The sequence below is a fragment of the Dromiciops gliroides genome, chromosome 2 (assembly GCF_019393635.1).
Source record: "Dromiciops gliroides isolate mDroGli1 chromosome 2, mDroGli1.pri, whole genome shotgun sequence".
Taxonomy (NCBI): domain Eukaryota; kingdom Metazoa; phylum Chordata; class Mammalia; order Microbiotheria; family Microbiotheriidae; genus Dromiciops; species Dromiciops gliroides.
In genome coordinates, this window is record NC_057862.1 from 402,313,037 (window position 1) to 402,335,129 (window position 22,093).

The window sequence follows — 22,093 nt, forward strand, 5'->3', positions numbered from 1 at the left end:
GTGTCTGAGGCCGGATTTGAACTCAGGTCCTCCTGACTCCAGGGCCGGTGCTCTATCCACTGAGCCATCTAGCTGCCCCCAATTAAAGTTTAAAAAGATAAATTTATAGTGGATTCAATCCAAAGGCATAAGAAGTCCTGATCTTTAGGGCCCCAAAGCCTTGTCTAGTCACCTCCAAAATTCTACCAAAAGGGAGAATAGAGTTCTAGTTGAACATTTTACCCAATTTCTTCAAAGAATATTAGTTAGTACAGAGCATTGTTTCAGGACAGTTAAAGAAAAACTGATGACTTCTCTTTCAGATTAGTGCAAAAGATTCAGACTAGGATGCTGCGAAAAATACTGTTTTACTATTTCTAAAAGAAGGGACAGGTTATGTTTGGGATATTAGTCTTGTTCTCACAGAACCACTATGCATTCAGACTCTCAGGTTTGTAACCTCAACGTTATCCTTGAGTTTTCCATCTCCCTCATTCCAGTATCCAATAGATTTCATATCAGTTGTCAAATCTTGCCACTTCTATTTCTATATGATCTCTCATAGCAGTTATGACTACCACAAAAATATCATCTCAGTTTAGGCACTCATCATTACTTGCCTGCACTATAGTAATGGTTGCCTAATTAGTTTCCCTTCTGTGGAAATTTATTTTGATTTGTGGACCCTACCTTTAGGCTGAGATTAGAAAGCCTTAGGCCCCCAGGGTCTCTTCCCCTCCCCCTCTGCTTCAGCTGAGCGGAAAAAGCACCTGTACAAGACGCCAGGTCAGACAGCTGTGGGGAAAATAAAAGCCCCCAGCTCCCTCCGACCTGAGCAGAGGGATCCGAGAGATACTGGGCTTGTCCAGGCTGGGCTCTGATGAGGCACTCGATGCTAGAGCATCCCCCCAGCCCTAGCCGCAGCCCTGACTGGCAAATTAGCTTGGTCTGTGGGGGCACGGGAAGCCCCGAGATTTGAGTGGAGAGAAGAAAAGTTATATATAGACCTGGGAGTTAGAGAAGAAAGATTCTGTCAGGGGGAACAAGATGAACAGTAACGCAGGACTAGGAGCAAGAAGGAAAGGCCAGCGGACAAGATTAAGAGAGGTGGACAAGATTAGAGGGGTGGCAAAGGCGGCAGAGGGCAAACTGACAGAGCAGACAGACAGAAGGTCGGTGAGAGAGAAACACAGGGGTTCAGAGGTGGCAGGAAGGAGGAGAGAAAAGTTAGAAGCAGGGGATTTACAAAGTGAAAGGGGCTTGGAGTTAGAATAAAGGACCTGAGTGCCCTGAGGCCAGGCGCGGCTAAGGCCCTTATTGTATTAAAAAGGTTACAGGCCTTATTACAAACCAGGGAAAGTGTAACGTGCCCTGAGGCTGGAGGCGGCTAAGGCCCTTATTGTATTCAAGAAGTTTGAAGTGCAGCAGGTGGGAAAGAGACCCCAGGAAAGCAGTCAGGTTGTACATTTTATTTCCCTGTATTCTTAATTTTCAATAGTATCTCATAAATAAACTCTGCTTTGATTATTTAGTTAAGAGGCTTCTTAATCCTGTGCTTATCAATTTGGCAGTGGAACAGTGTGGTGGAACTTTATAAACGGCCCATATTAAATTAAACGCAGTCAGATAGCCAAATAGTCAAAGGTCCCCAGATTAGTCCTCCACAGATTAGCCCATCAAAATTAGCCCTAGTCATTCAAAATATTTTCACACTTCCATCCTCTGAATAACTGCCAAAATGATTTGACCTATGCAATCAGCTACTGGAGCACTGCCTCTAGGACTTCACAACTTGGCCACAACCCTTCTTTCTATCCTTGTTATATATGGTCTTTTTGCCTACTTTATGGTCTAGCCTAACTGGCCTTCTTTCTATTCCACATAGCACCACATTTTCTGTCTTCTGGTCTTTGTATTGGCCATTTTCCATTATTGAAAAGAACTCTATTTTAACTTCTGTCCCATAGAGTAAACCATTTCTCACAAATTCAAGTCAGGAACTCCTTTCTCTATAAGGGCTTTTCAGTTCTCTCCAACTGCTAGTATTCTCCCTCCTTAACTATGCTGCATTTATTTTGTATTTATTCTGCATATACTTATACGTATACATGTCGTCTCTCCTGATAGACCATAAGCTCTTTGAAAACTAGGAGTTAAAATTTTTTTTTTGGTCTTTGTATTCCCAGCACCAAATGCAGTGTTTTGCCTGGCACAGAGTATAATAAATTCTTGTTGACTGGTCACTAATATAAATTGTTTCTTATCCTAGGCAAGGAGCAAATTTATATCATAGTACAGTGGTAGAAAAAAAACATAAATTAAAGACCATAGACATCATTCACAAGTTTTTTCTGTGTGGACTACAACATGTCTTACCTCTTATGTATGAGATAGTCCTCCAAAATGTCAAGGCAGCGCACCATCTGAGAGAAGATGAGCACTTTATGCCCACCTGCTTTCATTTTTGGAAGAAGCTTATCAATGAGAACCAATTTGCCGGCAGACTGGATCATTGCTTGAAGATGAAAGTCAGGAGCAGCTGGGTTATGTGTTTCTTTAAATTCACCAAGTATTTTCTCCTCAGCACCTGTAAAATAAATATGAGCACACATAATCAATATATAAGAATAATCAACTCCTGACTGCACACATATACATTATCTGTACTGATGCTTATCTATGTAGCCAAAGAAAGGTATCACAGCCTGTGCTCCTAATCCATCTAATGAATACACAAATATGATTTGAAATGTGAATACTCCTAGAGCAGAAAAGCTAAGCATAACTGGGAAAACATGAAAATGTGTTATAGTCTGCAATTCTACTGAAGATACCTTTGATAAGATAAGGGTGGTTACAGCATTTTCTGAGTTCCATCATAGTGTTAACTAAATTAGGTACATTAGCTTGTCCTGCTCCTTTGGACAAAAATGCAAAATTCTTTTCCAAGATAGCCCGGTAATATTTCTTCTGAATATTAGTAAGCTCTACTTCAATTATGGTTTCCTCCTTAGGGGCCAACTTCTTTTCTACATCTTCTTTTAATCTTCTCAACATCATTGGTTTTAAAATGGCTTGAAGCTTTTGCACCTGCAGAAAATGTTAAATAGTTGTAATGGATATTTATATAAAAATAACAACAAAAATATGAAGAAATTTGATGTCTTAATTTAGAAATTACCTGTTCTTCTGTTTTAAGATCCCCAAATTCTTGCATAAAGGTAGATTCGGAGGGGAATCGTAAGGGTTCAAGGAAATGAAGAAGACTGAATAGTTCTTCAACTGTATTCTGAAGTGGTGTACCAGTCAAAAGCACCTTGTGTTCCTATATCAAATCAGAATAGTTCACACATCATTTTTTCTAAGCACCTAGGTCAACTAAAGACTCGTTCTTACCTTTTCAAAAATACATTTGCATATCTAAGAAACACACTGTGCTCATCATTTTCAAAGTTCAGTTGAAAATTCATCTCTAGTAAGTCCTCCCTAATTAACTTTACCCAAATGATAATACTTTCACTATTCTGAAAGCTTCTTTGACATTATTTTAATTTCTACCTGTTGATATGGAGCTTATGTAATAAAACTCACTTCACATATGTCATCAGTTTCTCAACTGGAAGACAATATGTTTTAAGAGCTGGAGCAATGGCCATTTCTTCTATAACTTCACACAATTAAAATGAACAAATATTTACCAACTATCTACTAGGTGCTCATGGGGCTTACAATCTGGGAGGGGAATACAACATAGAAATCACTAATACAAAATAGATCTTAATAAATGCAGTAACAGAGTACAAAGTGCTGTGCTAAGTTTGAAAAGGCAAAGGTATTTTCTGCATTTTCATAGAAAAGGTGGCATATGAGCCTACCCCTTAAAGAAAGGGCAGGATTTCAGGAAGTTAGAGGTAGGGGCAGTTGAAAAGAAATGAAGGCTGGACTTTAAACTTATGAAAATATAAAACTACCTATTCATTTTTTTGTACTTGAATGAAGCTAAACCTACTGCAAAAAAGGTTGGGTTCCCAGTTTTTAATTTATATAAATTAAAATGCAACTGTTAAGGACTGATTAGAACAAATCAATCAATAAGCACTTATTAAATGCCACACATGTGTATAGTTTTCTGTTAGGAGCTGGGGATACAAAAAACAAATGTTAATATGGTCCCTGACTTCAAGAAGTAAACACTCTAAGCTATAAATGGGCTATAAATGCCAAACAGAGGAGTTTATATTTAATCCCTAAAATAATATTAAGCCAATACAGTTTACTGAATAGGGGAATGACATGGTCAGAGTTGAGCTACTGGAAAATCAATTTGGCAGCAATGTGAAGGACAGAGTGGAAAGGGAAGAAATCAATTACTATAATTCAGTTAAAATAATTTCTACATTTGAACTACTTTTTTTATAACTAGGAAAATAAACTCCCCTAATTTTTATGTTATCACCAGGAATTACAACTTAGAGTTTTTTATTTAACAAATGTTAATAATAAGACAGTTTAAAAAGAAAATTTATTATTACTGATTACCATTACTCTAAGATATATAATCTATCTAGAACAACACACATGAAGAAAGTTATGCATCTGAAAGCTATTCAGGTTAATAAGATTGTTTCATGATTTTATACCTTAGATCAGGGGATCTTAACCTTTTTTGTGTCATGAACCCTTTTGGACAGTTTGGTCAATTAATTAATGTTGTCTTCTATGTGCCAGACATTGAACAAAGTGCTGGAGATAAAGGCAAAAGATAGTCCCAGCTCTATGAACTCACAGTCTCCAATAAAGCCCTATAGACATTTTCTCAGAATACTTTTAAATGCATAAAATTAAATGAAAAAGATCAAAAAAGAAAACTAGTTTTACGTAATTATCAAAATTTTTTAAAAGTTCATAGACTCCAGGTTAAGAACCCTGCCTTACAGCACATGATCTGATTTTCCTATGGTTTGCATAGCAGTATGCATACTGAGAAATTAAAAATTGTCTAGAAAAAATTAACACCATTTGGATAAGATGTAAGTGGTGTGGTAGGAAATATTTTTTGCAGGAAATATGCCACCACAAACTGGATATCTGTACAAAGACCAGCACCTCCCAAAGGGAACCCAAATATTTCCTTTCTCCAACCAACACAATGTCTTATTGTCCAGTTCCCAGCAGGCACAGGATGCCTACTATCAGCTGCATGCTGACTGCATATACATAGGTATCCAAAGCCTCATTACACTCTAACCCTTGGATATACCATCCGTTTCAAAGGGGACCATCTACCCTACCAGTACTCCTTAACATCCTTTGGGTCTTGTCATATGGTCTGTTACTTTCCCTGCCTAACTACTATTTGGCCTTTCCACCTGCCATGAACCAAACATGAACATGACCCCTCTTTTATGTGTTGTCTCCCCCCAATTTTAGTGCGAACTCCTCAAAAGAAGAGACTTTCTCAATTTTCTATTTGCATTTTCAGTGCTTAGTACAGTATTTCACAAAGAGCAAGGGCTTAATGCCATTTCATTTACACTGTATTTTATTCCATTTCATAGATATACAGCTAGAGGATACCTCAGACCTCAGAGACCAATTAATACAAACATATAGCCATTCCCCAAATGAGTGGTCAAAGGATATGAATAAACTGTTCTAAAAAGAATTATAAACCTTTACTATATGAAAGACTGTTCCAAATCACAAATAATAAGAGAAAAGGTTCAGACAATTCTGAGGTTTTCACTCCACATCTAGCAAATTGGGCAAGATGACAAAAGGTGAGAAGAGTAAATAGTCGAGTGGTTATAGGAAGAGGAACACTAATACACTGTTGGAGGACCTTCGAATTGGTCCATTCATTCTGGAAAGCAAATTAGAACTATGCTAATAAAGCAACTGGGGCAGCTAGGCGGTGTGCCAGGCCTGGAGTGAGGAAGACTTGAGTTCAAAAGCAGCATCAGACACTTAGTAGCTGTGTGACCCTGGGCAAGTCATTGAACCCAGTTTGCCTCATTTTTCTTATCTGCAAAATAAGTTAGAGAAGGAAATGGCAAACTACTCCAGTATCTTTGCAAGAAAAACTCAAATGGATTCTTGAAGAATTGGATGTGACCAAAAAGACTGAACAAAAACAATAAAGTAGCTGAAGGTACCACATCCTTTGACCAATAGATTCTAGTGCTAGGCATATGTTCCAAAGAGATATAAAATAGAAATGAAGGTCTTATATACATCAAAATATTTATAGCTGCTCTTTATGGAGGAGTAGGACTATGGGTGTGGAATACTGCATGTGATGTTAGATTTGGTTGATTAGTTTTCCTAAACTGCTTTTTCCCTTTTTTATTTTTTGTTTGTTTGTTTTTTTGTTTTTGTGGGGCAATGGGGGTTAAGTGACTTGCCCAGGGTCACACAGCTAGTAAGTGTCAAGTGTCTGAGGCTGGATTTGAACTCAGGTACTCCTGAATTCAGGGCCAGTGCTCTATCCACTGCGCCACCCAGCTGCCCCTCCCTTTTTTTTAATCCTTTGTTATAGAACGTGGTTCTTGGATTATGGGGTGGAGTAGGGCTGGGTGGGATGAGAAATGTTGGTGATATAAAAACAAAGATATTAAAAACAGAATTGCTCGTTTGCTTTTACATTCTAGGAAACCTTTTCTTTTTCTTCTTCTTTTTTTTTTTTTTGCGGGGCAATGGGGGTTAAGTGACTTGCCAGAATCACACAGCTAGTGTCAAGTGTCTGAGTCTGAATTTGAACTCAGGCCCTCCTGAATCCAAGACCAGTGCTTTATCCACTGCGCCACCTAGCTGCCCCTAGGAAACCTTTCAATAGAAATTATATTAATTAAAAAGAAAGACAAAAACAAAGCCCTACAAAAATAAAACCCCTAAGATACGTCTACTATTTGAGGACTTTAAAATATGTGAAAAACACAAATATCTGAATTCAAAAGCAAGAAATCAAAAGCAAGAAAGCTTAAGATCACAGTTAAATAAAATAAATACAATGTCAACATTATGAAAAATAAGGTTCAATGTTGGTTTTACACTTGACTAAAAAATTTCAGTATATGAATAGGTAACAAACTGAATCAAAGTTAAAAAAGAATATACTCACCAGATTCATGAGTTTCAGACCTTCTAGGAGTTTGCAATTTTTATTCTTTAACCTATGTGCTTCATCAATAATCACACATCGCCATTCAATTGCATTGAGCTCTCCACAGCCTCCCAGAATCATTTCAAAAGTGGTGATTATGGCCTGGAACCTGTATGCTCCTCTAATAATACGTCCCTAGAAGTTTGTTAACAAATTTAACAAATTGACATAACACCTTAGAGGCCATACCTCAGGTTTCATTTCACTGTCACTAATATAAAATGATATTTATCTTATATATTATGCTTTTTTCCACTGATAGGTTAAAATCTAAGAAAATTTTTTATATCACAAAACCTTTAAAATGTATAGTAAATTAATTAAAAATTGTATGCCTATGCTTTTTCAAGAATATTATGGTATATATTTACAAATAAATTTGTGGATATTATGTAATTCATTACAGTATTCAAAAATTCTTTCTAGGAATATACTCACATATATGTATATATGCATGCACACATAATTTTTAAGGACAACAGAGTATCTTTTATTTAAACAACAACAACAAAATTTGGTCAATCAGCTTTTTTTTCAAAATGTGTTTATTATTTACAGATGTGTTGCAGTTGTTGGTCAAACAGCCTAATTCTAACAGTCCACTGTAAACTAAAATGATGAAAACCAATCATTTACAGTGTGACTATATCTCTGACTTCATAATTTTCCTTGTAGCGACTAACCTTGGAAATTAAACCAGAAACATCTTAGGAGAAAAAATAAGGGGATCATGTGTTCTGATTTATCTCAACATCAACCATCCTCAGGGCAATACTGGATGCTAGAGCCAATTGTATATTATGCACAATAGACATATCAAGTCTCTAAAGAGATCACATTTTTCATCAATGTCTTTTGGTATTTGTTTTATAGAGTTGAGATTAGAAGACTTGGTTTTGAATTCTGAATCAAATTTTATGGAAAAAGAAAGCAACAAATTTGGAGTCAGAAATCCAGAGTTAAAACTGAACCACTATTAATTAATACATGTGTGACCATGGACAAATCACTTAACTTCTCTGGTTCTCAGTTTCCTTCTGTATAAAATAAGGGGATATGATATCGAATTAATCCTTCTACTTCTAAATTTATGATTCAGTAAGATACATGTTCACATGATTATAGGCAAGTTGCTTAAATTCTCAGAACTTCAAACTCTTTCTCTATAAAATGACAATAACAGTACTTGTACTACTTGCTGTTTACAACAGGGTTGTGAGGAAAGCCCTTTGTGGTTGCTGAACAAACTTTATGGTGTGGCATTAATATAACTTATTATTATTGTTATCATTATAAGTAGTAGCAGAAAACTGAGACAAGATCTCTGAATAACTAATCACACCAATTATTTTCTTGATGTTGATTTGAGGGATTTGCAACTTTGCTACAAGGTGGATATCAATACAGTTCTACAAGCTTTCAAAAAAGCAGGTCAGGTATTCATCATTAACAGATCCTATCATACTGAATAAACAGTTTACAGTGACACAGCTATTTTAAAGAATAAGCTTTGAAGGCATTTATTTTTCCTAAATTTAAAATTAATAATAACAATAATGATGATGATAATAGCTAACATTTATATAGCACATGCTATGAACCAGGCACTGTGCTTAGTACTTTACAATTATTAACTCATTTGATCATCACAACAACTTTGGGAGAGAGGTGCTATCAATCTCATTTTACAGATGAGGAAATTGAAGCAAGAAGAGGTTAAGTGTCTTGCCTAGGGTCACACAGTTAGCAAGTTTGTGAGGCTGGATTTAAACTCAGGTCTTCCTGACTCTAGGCCTGGCACTCTATCCATTGGTTCCACCAAGTGGCCTAGAACCAGATCTTATTACATGAAACATCTTCAATCAATTTGAATACAGAATATCTTAAGGTAAAATAATTTGGATAATATGATTTTTAATATATGACAAGGGATTATGGTTTTTTTTAATTTAGTGAATAGACATGCTTTTTACACACAGCAGAAATATGGTGCTTTGCTGCCATATCACAACATAAATTACATAAGGCGAATATCAAAATGAATCACAACCTTGAGATCAAGCTCCTTAGCTCTCAAGAAACTAGTTTCTTTCTTGTTAAATTCAGAGGTTTGTAGAAGCTGTGTGACCCTGGGCAAGTCACTTAACTCTGATTGTCTCCACAAAAACGTTAATAATAACAACAATAATAATAATGTTGAATTATATAATCTATAAGATTTACTCCAGCTCTAAATTTTTCTGATTTCCATGGCACGATTGAAAAAGCACCACCCTGAAGTCCAAACCCATTTCTCACTCTTACTACCTATTTAACCTTATGCAAGTCATTTAACCTCTAGGCCTCTCGGTTTCCTCATCTGTAAAATAAGAAGGTTTGGCTAGGTGGCCTCTGATATCCTTTCTAGCTCCAGATCTATACTCCTATTATTAAGAATAAGATACCATACATGACAATAAATAGTAAGATGTCCTGATCTGTATATAGGTTGAAGAAAGGACTGAAGTTGTTAAAATCAGTTTTCATTAATATGTTTAGAAATACTCTAAGGATTCCAGAATATTTATCAAAATTTGCATGCAGCCTTAAAGTAGATAAAAATAACTATGGCTATAGGAACAAACTAGTCAATTTTGTTATTTTATATCTGTAATAGGTGGATAATCAGATGTAAGTGAAAGGCAAAATAATGGACTAATATTATAACCACAAATCACCAGTTACCACCATAATTATAATTCAATTGTACTAACAGCAACTCTTTAAGTATTTTCATAATTTTGAAGGCTAATAGTACAGAAGGATTGATGAAAGGATAAAATATCATGCTAAGGGATTAATGAAATAGAGGGTTTTATATTGTAATTTTAACTAATTACTTTCATCAAAAAAGTAAAGGTCTTTCCTCCAAGATGAAAATTCCCTTTTCATGTTTTCTGGCCTCTATTTAATTCCAAGAAATTCTTTCTTATATTGCCTGTTCACATTTCCATGTCCTATGTGTTTGGGGTGGGGAAATATGATAAACCCTAGAATCAATGGTCAAAATAAAACAGGAAATGTGCCTCCAGGAGACAAAAGAGTAAACCATTCAAGCACAGTATAATAATAGTCCAGTTATTTTTTTTCCCTTGTCAAAGATCTAATTTAAAGGAGAAAAATGTTTGGTGGTAGCTCTTTATCAGGATAGAATGGCTCTTAACTGGCTAAGATTTCATATGTGTAGCTTTGAACTGAGAAACTAACCATATTAATTGCAGAGAAATTGTCTAAGATTATCTAAAGCTAAATGGATCCCAAATTCGATTTTCACTCAAGAAAAATATTTTAAAACTCAGCTAGCTAGAATATTTAATCCATTTAAAAATAATTTAGTGGAAATTGCCTAATTTTCTACCTAAGTGTGTGATGCTGGAAATCAGAACAGTTCTCATTTAAATATGATACTTAATGAAAATTCCTATAAATTGGTTAATTTGTTATTTCATGATTTTTTGGTTCATTAGTCAAGTGACTAATAACAAGAAACATGATTTATAATAAAGTAAGATCTAGGAAGGTACTTAAAATTTATCTCTAGCATTAGAGGTCAATAGCAGATATTGCATATACCCCTTTTCCAATTTGTCTATTCAAAAAGTTTTTTTTTTTTCTGAAGCAGGATACAAAAGTACCATTATAAAATACCTGTGAGTCCCTGAAGTACATCTCATACTGCTGTATCATCTGCCTGCTAACCAGGCTCCCATGATATACCACAACATTAAGATCAGTCCATGTGCGAAATTCTCTCTCCCAGTTCGTAATAGTTGAAAGTGGTGCAATGATCAGAAAAGGCCCCCGTATACCAGTCAGAAGTATTTCATAGAGGAATGTAATTGATTGAATTGTTTTGCCAAGACCCATTTCATCGGCTAAAATGCAGTTTCGTCTGAAACAAACAGAGATATTTTATATCAAGATATCATAGAGATATCACTATTTAAAGAATTTCCTCAAGACTCAATATATTGAAATTATGAAAGTGCAAATAAAAACATCAAAGCTGATATAGTGGAGAGTATGTTGAAGACTTTTAATATTAGTACTATGTTGGGAATATAGGGGATAGGACTGGACCTCTGACTTCAATGATAGGGAACTAATTAACTCCCAGATGAGAAAACTCTCTTTACCAATGCAGGTTATTACCCTTTCTGCAATTTATAATTTTAGAGAGATTGAATGACTTGACCTAAATTACATAGCCAACATCAGAGGTGGAACCTGAATCTAGGTCTTTCCTGGCTTCAAAGTAAGCCCTCTATATACCTCTTCATTAGGGGAGAGAGGGATTCATTGTCTGGAATATAAAACTGAATAAAATTATGTTTATTGTTATTCTAAAACAAAGATATTACTGTTAACTTCTACTGTTAATGTGAAGCTTTCCCTGATTCTCCTGGCTTCAAGTGACCCATAACCACTACATTTTCTTATAGCATTTTGTCTGGATTCCTCTTTGAACCTTCTGCATAGAAGTTATTTAAAAAATGTTTATTGAACTGAACAAATACACTGGAACCTTTAATTTTTTTAAGTCTATGTAACTCTCTATATAGTTTTTAAAAGGGAAATGATTGGACTGCCTCATCCCTCTCTCACAGGATATCTGTATCTTTATGAAAATGAATTGTGTTGTAATGGGATTCTATTGTACTCCCCTCTTGAATGAAAGCATAAGAGATTATGCAATAACAGATTAAGCAATAATGTAAACATTGTCATTTTTTATTGGAGTTCTCTTTTGGGGAAAATTTAAAAAAATTAATGATCATGAAATGTAAAGCGGTAGAATGATATTTTCTAGTTGTCAGGAACGACTGGGAACCTAGAGTGAGATATCATTGACTGAATTTTAAAAAGATACTTAAATTATCTGTATTCCACTTTACTCATTGTAAAATATACATTAAATTTATCATTACTAATTATCTCTGAAAAATATACTATACCAGAAACTTCTGGTATACCATATATTATTATACTACATATAGTAGTGTATGTCCCAAAAGTCTCTGGGATACCTTGTATATGACTTAGGTCTTACATTTTCCAAGTTACTCAAAATGTTTCATAGATAAGATCTCTTACTGCCACCCACAATGAGATGCAGAGAGAAAATAAATAGTGCCATGACTGAAAAGGAAGATATAATGGGGATAGTAGGAGCAAATAACTATATCAGTGTTAGCAGTAATAATAAAAATTTTTACATCACATAAGCTATTAAAGATTAGAACAGCATTAAAATTTTTGGGACATCCTGTATTATTTATCATTTTTCTATATTTTGTACTTCATTTCAGTCTTTAACACAATTCTAAGTATCTGTTTTAGCTTCCTGGATTCTTATATCAAATAAATAGAGCCCTGATCCATGCAGGTGTAAATGCTGATGATTTGCTAGATCTAATTACTACCAAGCATGATGGAAGATAATTTACATCAGTTAAGATAATATTATGTAGAAAGGCAGTCTCTTTACTGTTCAAAGGGAATGATATTTTTAATATATTTATCTAATCATAATCAACATATTCACTTCTTTACATACTGATATGCATATATTAAGGCTAACCTCCCCCACACATTAGACATATTAAAATGTGACCTAAATATATTTCTGTGCCTAACTCACTTTAATTAATAACAAAGACTATGATAACTTTGCCACCATTATAACATGTCTTTGCTTTTTAATTAATACACATGTAAACATGTTATGAATGTTGTATATTTATGTGTTTCTGTATATATTTACACACTAGAATGACAATACTTAAGGACTGATATTAAAAACAGAGGACATACCTATTGTACCAATTAAACAAGAGCCAGTTGAGTCCTTCTAGCTGATATTCCCTGAGCTGGTTGCCGTTTTTGTATTCTCTGGACTGTTCTATTTTTTTCCAAGTGTTAGGTGGAGGACGGTCCTTTGAGGAAGAATAAGAAGCCAAATATGCTTAAAAGAATAATCTATTCATCAACATTTTATAATAGGGTTTTGAAAAGCTGATTTGTTTTTTTGGTGAGGCAATTGGGGTTAAGTGACTTGCCCAGGGTCACACAGCAAGTAAGTATTAAGCATCTGAGGCCAGATTTGAACTCAGGTCCTCCTGAATCCAGGGACGGTGCTCTATCCACTGTGCCACCTAGCTGCCCCAAAAGCTGATTATTAAAATCAGAGAGGCCTATCTCCAATACATTTAGTTCTTCTAAGCATTTAATAAACACTGTTTTCAATATTCAAGATATAAAACATTTCTTTCAAGACTATTAATTTACCTCCTTTGAAGGATTTAGGAAAAATTTTTATTGTTTTACTCTGGATAGGGCAGAGACTTTCTAGGGATGATAGGTTATGTAGAGAAATAAGACTCTGTCCTTAGGCCCAAATTAAAAATTCAAAAAATATCTTGGAAACTAGGAAGAGAACAACAAAGTTTAACAGAATTTTCAGATTTTCTTTTGCTAAAAAATGATAAAAGGAATACAATATTGCATAATTCTGGAAAATAAAACTACCAAAATAATTAATTTGATCTGGGTAAAATATTAGCAAATGAAGACAACTCAAAGACTGACATACAGTTTACATGAACATGGTGAAAGCAGAACTAATTCCAACCAATTTTATTATAGCTATCCAGTTCAGTAAAATTAGCACTTACTAAAGAAAATGAATTTTAATTCCTACTTAAAGAATAACTGTCCTTTTAACGCTCTTTTAAAAAACAAGGGCCTTCTATAATGAATGACTATTCTAAAATCATACTTTTGTAGAAAAGTGCTTCATTTCCCTTCAGTGTTATTTCCTTAAGAAACTTCTTTGTTACCAATGTTATATACATTTATGTTAAAGGAAAAAAATCCATATATATATATTTTTGCTTTAAACTATTTTATACATAAATGTTATATCATTTATTAACAACAGTACTACTATCCTATGTAATTTTGATATCCAAGAAATTATGCATCAAATCAGAGGGATATGCTTGCTGACTGAACCACTTTTGCCAAAGAATACACTGGACAATATTTTATTATTAAGACAAGTATTAGAAATAGCATAAAAAGATAACCCAACTCTGTATAAACCCCAATGGGACCTGTAAATGGTCCACAGAAAAACAACTAAAAGTCTTCGTGGTAATGGAAAACCTTCTATGTATGAGGGTAAATTAAAACTGGGATTCTATTCAGTAAATACAAATGTTGAATATAGGATGAAGTCAGGGCAGCTAGGTGGCGCAGTGGACAAAGCACCGGCCCTGGATTCAGGAGAACCTGAGTTTAAATCCAGAATCAGGCATTTAACACTAGTTGTGTGACCCTGGGCAAGTCACTTAATCCTCATTGCCCCACCAAAAAAAAAAAAATAGGATATAGTCAAAGTTTATAAATCAATCAACAACAATTTGTTAAGCCTTACTTTGTGCCAACACAATGCTATCTACTGAGATTATAATACAAAAGTGAAACAATCAAGGAACTTACATTTTACTAGGAGATACAACTGGGGAGAAGTGGTAAGGGAAGGGAGCTTTGGTCTAAAGATTGTGAGTATAAAGTCACTGTTATAAAATTAAGGATGTGAACAGTGTAGAAATGGAATTTCTTAATAAATCCTGGAACAGTAGAACCAAAAGAACCCAATAAAGTTTGAAAGAGGCAGTTGTGCAATAAGTAAGATTACTTTACATAGTGGAAGCCTCTGGGTATTACTGACACCAAGAATATTAGAAGAAAGGTATAAGGTAAAGCTTTACACTTCCATATTCTTGTACTTTCTTATTACCTTACACTATGTCTACTGGCATTGTCACAGTTAGACAGCAATATATCTTGTCATTCTGGATCAGGTGAAAGATTATGCTGAAAGCTACTGATATTTGATGTTTTTTAGTACTGAAACAAATCTACATTACTATTATATGAGCAATTATGTGACACAATTCTTCCACGTGTCCTGTTTTATTTAAGGTTTCTTTTGGGATTTTCCATTTTATAATGAGTATAGTTAAAAAGCACAATGGATTTGAAGACAGAGGATGCAAACTTAAATACCAGCTTAACCTTGGGTAAATCACCTCATCTTTAGTCCTCAGTTTCCTCATTTATAAAGTGAATGGATTGTAGCAGGTTAAGGTCCCTTTGAATGCTAAAATCTTATCTTTCCCAAAATATGTTAGAAATTCTGTGTTATTCTTAACTTTCCCCTTTAAATAAAGATTAATAAATATTTAAATTATGATTATGGCAAATTTCCAGAATACTATTAGTTACATATTAGTTTCTTTTTTCTTAATCCTTGGATATTTTGTGGTTTTCCCACTTCAGCTGTGCATTTTTTTTTTAGCAGATGGCATAGTTTCTTAAATGTAGCTGCTACTGATAGTTTTATGTTCATAAAAATTCAGCACTGTTTTCTTCTACTTTTTGCTACCTTCACTTCTTTGAATAGTAGATTTAATTTCAAGTTGGAACTGATTAACATTTTGCTACGGTGCCTACATATTTTTGCCTACTTTACAAGGTGATGGGGAAAGTGATTTGTAAACCTTAAAGTGTTATGTAAATGCTCATCATTGTAATCAAGAATACTTCAAACATCCACTTTTTTGCCAATGTAGTTAATTAACTCTCTTCCCTGAAGCCATGTTCTACCCCTGTGTTACTTAGGAGGAAGCTTTCAAGAGCTGTTATGGTCCCTAAATTCTTAACCTCTGATCAACAGGGTGAGCTGCTCTAACTCAAGTAGGCTAGTGCCCAGAAGACAGATATATAGCACATCACTGAGCTAATATTCAAGTCTTTTGAGTTTGGTAGGGTCAGACAGACCTTATATTCTGCAGAACTGGCTTTTGAGAATCCAGGGTTACCTCCATACCATAAAGCACCCCCAAATAGGATTTTAGTCAAGGATTATCAATATTAATAATGATAAACTATTACTTTTCATAACATTTTAATCACAGGACTGAATTTCTAAGATAATCTTGAATAAAATAGTATATTTTATTTTATTTTTTTATTTTATTTTAGTGGGGCAATGAGGGTTAAGTGACTTGCCCAGGGTCACACAGCTAGTAAGTATTAACTGTCTGAGGCTGGATTTGAACTCAGGTCTTCCTGAATCCAGGGCCGGTGCTTTATCCACTGCGCCACCTAGCTGTCCCCCAAAATAGTATATTTTAAAAACACATTTAACAACAAAGTGATTTCTTCACAGCTCTCCATGGTTCAGAAATTTCTGCTCCTCTCACCCAAATAATTAGGGACTACTTTTAAATAATTATCATTTAGGTATAATTTTCATTTATTTAGCTCTCTAATGGACAAATTTATCCCTCATAACTTCACTTGACTTAATGCTATTAAGCAATATATTCTAATAAGGTGAAACATTTCAAATTATAAATTTTTTTTCAAATAAAATTTAACTTTCACAGGTGCTCAATATCTACTTGCTGATCAGAAAGACAACTTGACAAAAATATACTTCATACTAATTTCCAGGTGTCTTTACTTTGCCTTACTGGGTTAAAAGTTAAAAGGAGGAGAACAGAGAGGCTTCAATATAAATATTACCTTAATAGTTGAAGTCTAAGTACAGCTAACAGGGAAAACTGACAAAGGTAACAAAATCAGTACTGCTGTTGTCTTTAAATACAAAGGAAAATGGGAAAATAGAAGAAAAAGAAACTTAGGGTAGGATACAACCTAGTATGAACTAAAGCAACAGATGGAATCAGGAAGATTGAAAGTAAGGTGTCTGTAACCCAAAGATATCCTTACCAAATGCCTAGAGTCAGGCCTTGAGGCTTGCAATTGTTCAAATTCTTCTATTTTTGCTTGATCTACATCCTCTTTCAGTTCCCATGTACTATCTTCGTATGGCAATGAGCACCATTTTACCAAGTAGTAAATTACAGGCTGTAAAAAGCAAATCATTTAAAAAATATTAACAGTTTTAAAAAGATATTGTTAAAACAAAGAAAAGTTTAAAATATTCTGGGCATACTAACATGCTTCAATAAAAATCAAATATATTAGTATTTTTATTTTTAGAACACAATTTTAAAAAATTAATAAGTTTTATTAGGAAAGTTATGTCTTTTTGGCTTATTTATTTTACTAAATACTTACCTCACCAGTGTCCTTATCTTCACAAAAAGAAACTTCTAACACTCTGTCTACTTCAACATAGTCAGGGTTAAAAGGTTCTTCTTCCATCTGAAATTCAAAAGTAATTTAATTATCAAAGGGTGGGAATAACCTTAGTGACTGAGTGAAAGACTCACTAGCAGAATTTACTGCCTATTTCATTTGAATTAGCTTAAAAGTAATTTCATCTGGATCTTGGAAATATGATGAATCCTTTATTTTACTGATGAGAGAACTAGCTATATAAAAAGGTTAAAACCATGCTGCCTACTTCATTTAAATGTGGGGTTACCAAAATAAATTTTTAAAAAATCAATAAAAGTGCCTCACAGTGTTGTGACAAGATACTGGTCAAAAATGGTTGGTGGGTTACCTTGCCTCCAGTAAGCAGGACCCTGATATAATTTACCTATTACAATCTATCAAAAGATAAACTGTGTTTTCAGAGTCCTTGAAGAATTATAATTTTCTTGAATTAAACAATTACTTTATTCAAAAGTTCCTTGTAATATAACCACAGGGGGTCTTTATGGAATGATTTCATAATTTTTTAAAAAGTACTACAAATTTACATAAAACACATACCCATATCTTTCCATAAGCACCAAAAATGCATTTAAAACAATTACAACTTATTTTTCTAGATCCATTAATTTAGTTTAGTAGGGCCGTTACTCTCTTCCATCAATTAACACATAAAAATGTCTTCAAATTGAATTTTGGAGGAAAATAGGTTTGTCTTGTATATAGTAGTTACATTCAAAGAGGAAAGTTGAGAAGCCCCAAGAATAGTTAGTCAAAGTCGTGGCAAACAACATTATAAACATTAGAGTTCCTCAAGTGGAAGCTTATGGCATTTTGGGTTTTTGATTTTTATTACTTACATCTGCAAAAAAATGTGCTCGTTGTGCTTGTCTCAATTTGAATCTTTTGATTTTCTGCTGTATTCTTTTATCTTTTAAAAGCTGTTGTTCTGTAGCCCACTCACAGTGAAGATAGGAGCTGAAATTGTTATAAAAAATGTAATGTTATTATATCAAAGTAAGCCAAGGTGGGCCTTTTTATTTGGGCACAACTGAATTTAATTAAAATATCCAGTAACATATATTAACTTTCAGCTTTGTAAACAGGTGATCTGATATTTTGCTTTATGACTACTCTCACATATGTAACTTCTGGACTAAAAACGTTTTACTCACTGTACAAGATTTAGTTACATAAGTCAGCAGTTTGTTAAGTGGAAGCTGACTGTTAAGAGCACAGTTTCATTCATCATTAACATCTTTACTTGTTAACTCTCTTGTCATTACAGAAAATGCTATTTTATGAAAATAAAATCATTTTAATTACAGAATTATACAGTTATGTTTATAAATTTGGAAGAAATAAGATCAAGAATGGATTTTTAAAGAACAAAAACAATAAATCAAATATATTTGGCTTTCTATTTTTTCTATAAATATACGATTTGAAATTTTTTCTCCCTCCCCATCAATTATTTATTCTTTTACTTGATTAATCCATACAATAGGTTAAAATTAGATTATTAAAACAAGAATTATATGTTAAAAATTAATCAGGTACCATGTGTGTTGATGATGATTATTAAAAAATGTAAGTTTCTCCAAAAAAAGAATATAATAAACAAATTTATTTAATAACCTTTAAGTGACTTTGGACTATGGTATTCTACTTAGTCTTTCAATTAGGCTAATGCAATAATTTAAATAATAAAAACAGTATTAGTATTAAAATAAAAAAGATAAATTAGAGTGATAATAGTTTCCTAACGCTCCAAACATTGTACTTCTTTCTAAATCAATGTCTCCTTTCTTACTGTTGTAAACATATATAATACTCACTAATTTTTGTACTTTACAAAAAATTCTTCTGCATCAATCATCATTCCAGGTGATATCTAAAAGAAAAAAACAATTATTACAATTCAAAAAGAAAATGAAATACACAATATAAAAAGTAAAGTACTCACTTCCTTCTTTATTATCCTAGAAGACAGTATTTTGTCCACAATTGCAGCATCTTCTTCACTTGGATTCTCCTAAGAAAAGTGGGAAATTTAAACTTTATTCAACTTAATATTTATTAGAAACTTCTTATGCCCAAGACACTGTAGTAGGCATAAAGGACACAAAGACAAAAATAAAATAAAAATATACCTTTGCTCTCAAGAAGCTTACAACTTAATGGGTGGATGAATCAACTCAAATAGGTATGAGAAAAGGTAGAATGTCTTTGGGGCAAATAAGAAACACAGATAAGGTGCTCTAGAAAAATTTGAGGAGGAAATGATCACTTTTAATTATGGCAGATTAAAAGAAATGAGGAAAACCTTTAGAGAGGACATATCTGATCTGGACCTTAAAAAAGAAGGACATTAACTGGTAGAGATGAGAAGGAGCATAGATCCTGCATGTGAATGCAGAGGCAGAATTTTGCAGGACAAGATCAGCAACAGCTAGCAGAGGAATAGCAGAGGAATGAAATAAAGCTGCAAAGGTAGGATGTAGTAAAATTTAAAAGGGCAATCAATGTTAAGCTAAGGAATTCAGAGACAGGCTAGATAGAATCCCGTGGACTAAAATCCTATAGAGCAATTCAGCCTAGAAAGGATGGGAAATTCTCAAAAATAAAATTCTCAAGGCATAAATGGAAACAATTTCAAAGAACAGAAAACGGTGAGCAGTCTAAAAAGTCCAATGTGGATGCAAAGCGAACTCAAAAGGGACACATACATCAGAAGAAAGCAAAAGCAGATAACTAAAGACAAACATGAAAATGTGGCTTAATTCTATAAAAATGGTGTTGATTGCAATAAAGCTTACAATGAGCTGAGGTTGGCAAGGCATGTTAAAGATAACAAAAAAGAGTTTTTCTAGTACATTGTGAAAAAGAGGAGGATCAAAGAAAGGACAAAATCTTTGTCTGCGGTAGATGGGATAATGGCAATTTATGATAAAAAGAGAAAACAGAACTGCTCAACTATTCATTTTTATTTTTTCCCAGGGGACTGGAAAGGACAGAATAAAAATTATTAACTGGGAGCAGAAATCCCAAGCTTATTAAGGATTATTATTACCAATCCTACCAATGATTTCTTAACTGCCAAAACTAATTGTTTTTTTCCTCAATCCTCATCCTTACTGACTTCTCAATCACCTTGTCCTTGATACTCTCTTTTCTCTAGAATTTTATAACACTGCTCTCTATTGGCTCTCCTCCTACCTGTCTGACTCCCTTTTGTCTTCATCCAAGATGAGCCTTTTAACTGTGGGTGTCCCTCCAGGTTCTAGCCTTGGCTCTCTTCTCTTCACTCTCAGTGCTATTTCACTTGGTGATCTCACCAGTTCCCATGAATTAAATGGTCAAATCCATGCAAATGAATTTTAGATCTATCTGTATAGCCCTAACAACACTCCTTACCTTTGATTTCTCATCTCCAGATGCCTATCTGACATCTTGAATTGGATGTTCTGTAGACATCTTAAATTCATCATACCCCAAATTGAACTCATTATCTTTTCCCCAAAACTCTCTCCTTTTCCTAATTTCCCTATTATTGTCATGGGCACCATCAAGCTCCCAGTCACCTAGGCTCACAAACCAGGTGTTACCCTCAACTCTTCACTCTCACTCCCCATATCCAATCAGTTGTCAAGTGCTCTTATTTCTAGCTTTATAACAACTATCAAATATGTCCTCTCCTTTCCTGATATTGCTACCACCCTAGTGCCACCCCCTCAATCACCTCACACCTGGATTGCTACAGTAGTTTGCTGGTTAGTCTTTTTGGTTGCCTTTCCCCACCACAGCCTATCCTTCACTCAGCCACCAAATTGACCTTCATAAAGGGTATGTCCATGTCACCCTCCTACTTCAATCAATTCTAGTGGCTATTACTTTCTGGATTAAATATAAAATCCCATCTGGCTTTTAACCTGCCCCCCTTCTACCTCTCTAGTCTTCTTACACCTTACTTCCACATCTGCAGTCCAGTGATGCATGACTCCTTTCTGTTCCTTGCACATAGCACTCCATATCTCTCAACTGTGGGTTGTGCTGGTGTTTACAATTTTCATGAGATGTCCCCTATGCCTGGAATTCTCTCTATCTCTGTCTGGTTTTCTTCACATCTGTCCTACTTTCTTTGCCAGTCCTTAATCTTAGTGTCTTCCCTCTTAGATTATCACCAATTTATCCTGTATCCATCTTGTTTGTACATAGTTTGCACACCCTCACTCCCATAAGATCACAAGGTTCTTGAAAGCAGGAGCTGTTACTGCTTTTCTAAAAATCTCCAGTGTATATAGTAAACATATAATAAATGATTGTTGACTTGATCATAGGATCATATACTCAGAACTGAAAAGGACTACAGAGGTGGTAAGTTTCGAAGGCTGGACAACCATTTCTTAGGTATATTATAATGGGGATTAATCTTCATGTACGAGGTGAACTACAAAGTCATTGTGATCTCTTCCCTTTTTAAAATTAGAATTTTATTGATATTGTTTGTTTTTATATTGCCTAAATTTTCTCCTGTATTCCTTTTTAAGGAGTAAGAGGAAAAATAATCAACAAAACCAATCACATAAAAAAAAATCTGATGTAATATATATACTGTGGTCTCTTCTAACCTTCAAATTCTGTGATACTCTGATCTGAGTCTCAGAGAGTTTGAAAGTGACTTGCCCAAGATATTTCAAGTTGTAAGGGGCTAAA

The 22,093-nt window shown here is 34.2% G+C and overlaps 1 protein-coding gene across 12 annotated transcripts in view; it reads right to left on the reverse strand.

The window, feature by feature from the left end:
* Positions 1–22,093, reverse strand: part of CHD9 (chromodomain helicase DNA binding protein 9) — a 257,680-nt gene that overhangs the window by 70,673 nt on the left and 164,914 nt on the right. For all 12 annotated transcript variants that reach the window (XM_043982156.1, XM_043982163.1, XM_043982161.1 and 9 more), the window contains 11 exons: positions 19,344–19,412; positions 19,216–19,271; positions 18,238–18,355; positions 17,336–17,422; positions 16,985–17,122; positions 12,995–13,116; positions 10,829–11,072; positions 7,100–7,276; positions 3,161–3,304; positions 2,814–3,069; positions 2,356–2,566 (listed from right to left, as the gene is read on the reverse strand). In XM_043982156.1, coding sequence (XP_043838091.1) covers positions 2,356–2,566; positions 2,814–3,069; positions 3,161–3,304; positions 7,100–7,276; positions 10,829–11,072; positions 12,995–13,116; positions 16,985–17,122; positions 17,336–17,422; positions 18,238–18,355; positions 19,216–19,271; positions 19,344–19,412 — 1,622 coding nt within the window. The remainder of the gene's footprint in view (positions 1–2,355; positions 2,567–2,813; positions 3,070–3,160; positions 3,305–7,099; positions 7,277–10,828; positions 11,073–12,994; positions 13,117–16,984; positions 17,123–17,335; positions 17,423–18,237; positions 18,356–19,215; positions 19,272–19,343; positions 19,413–22,093) is intronic.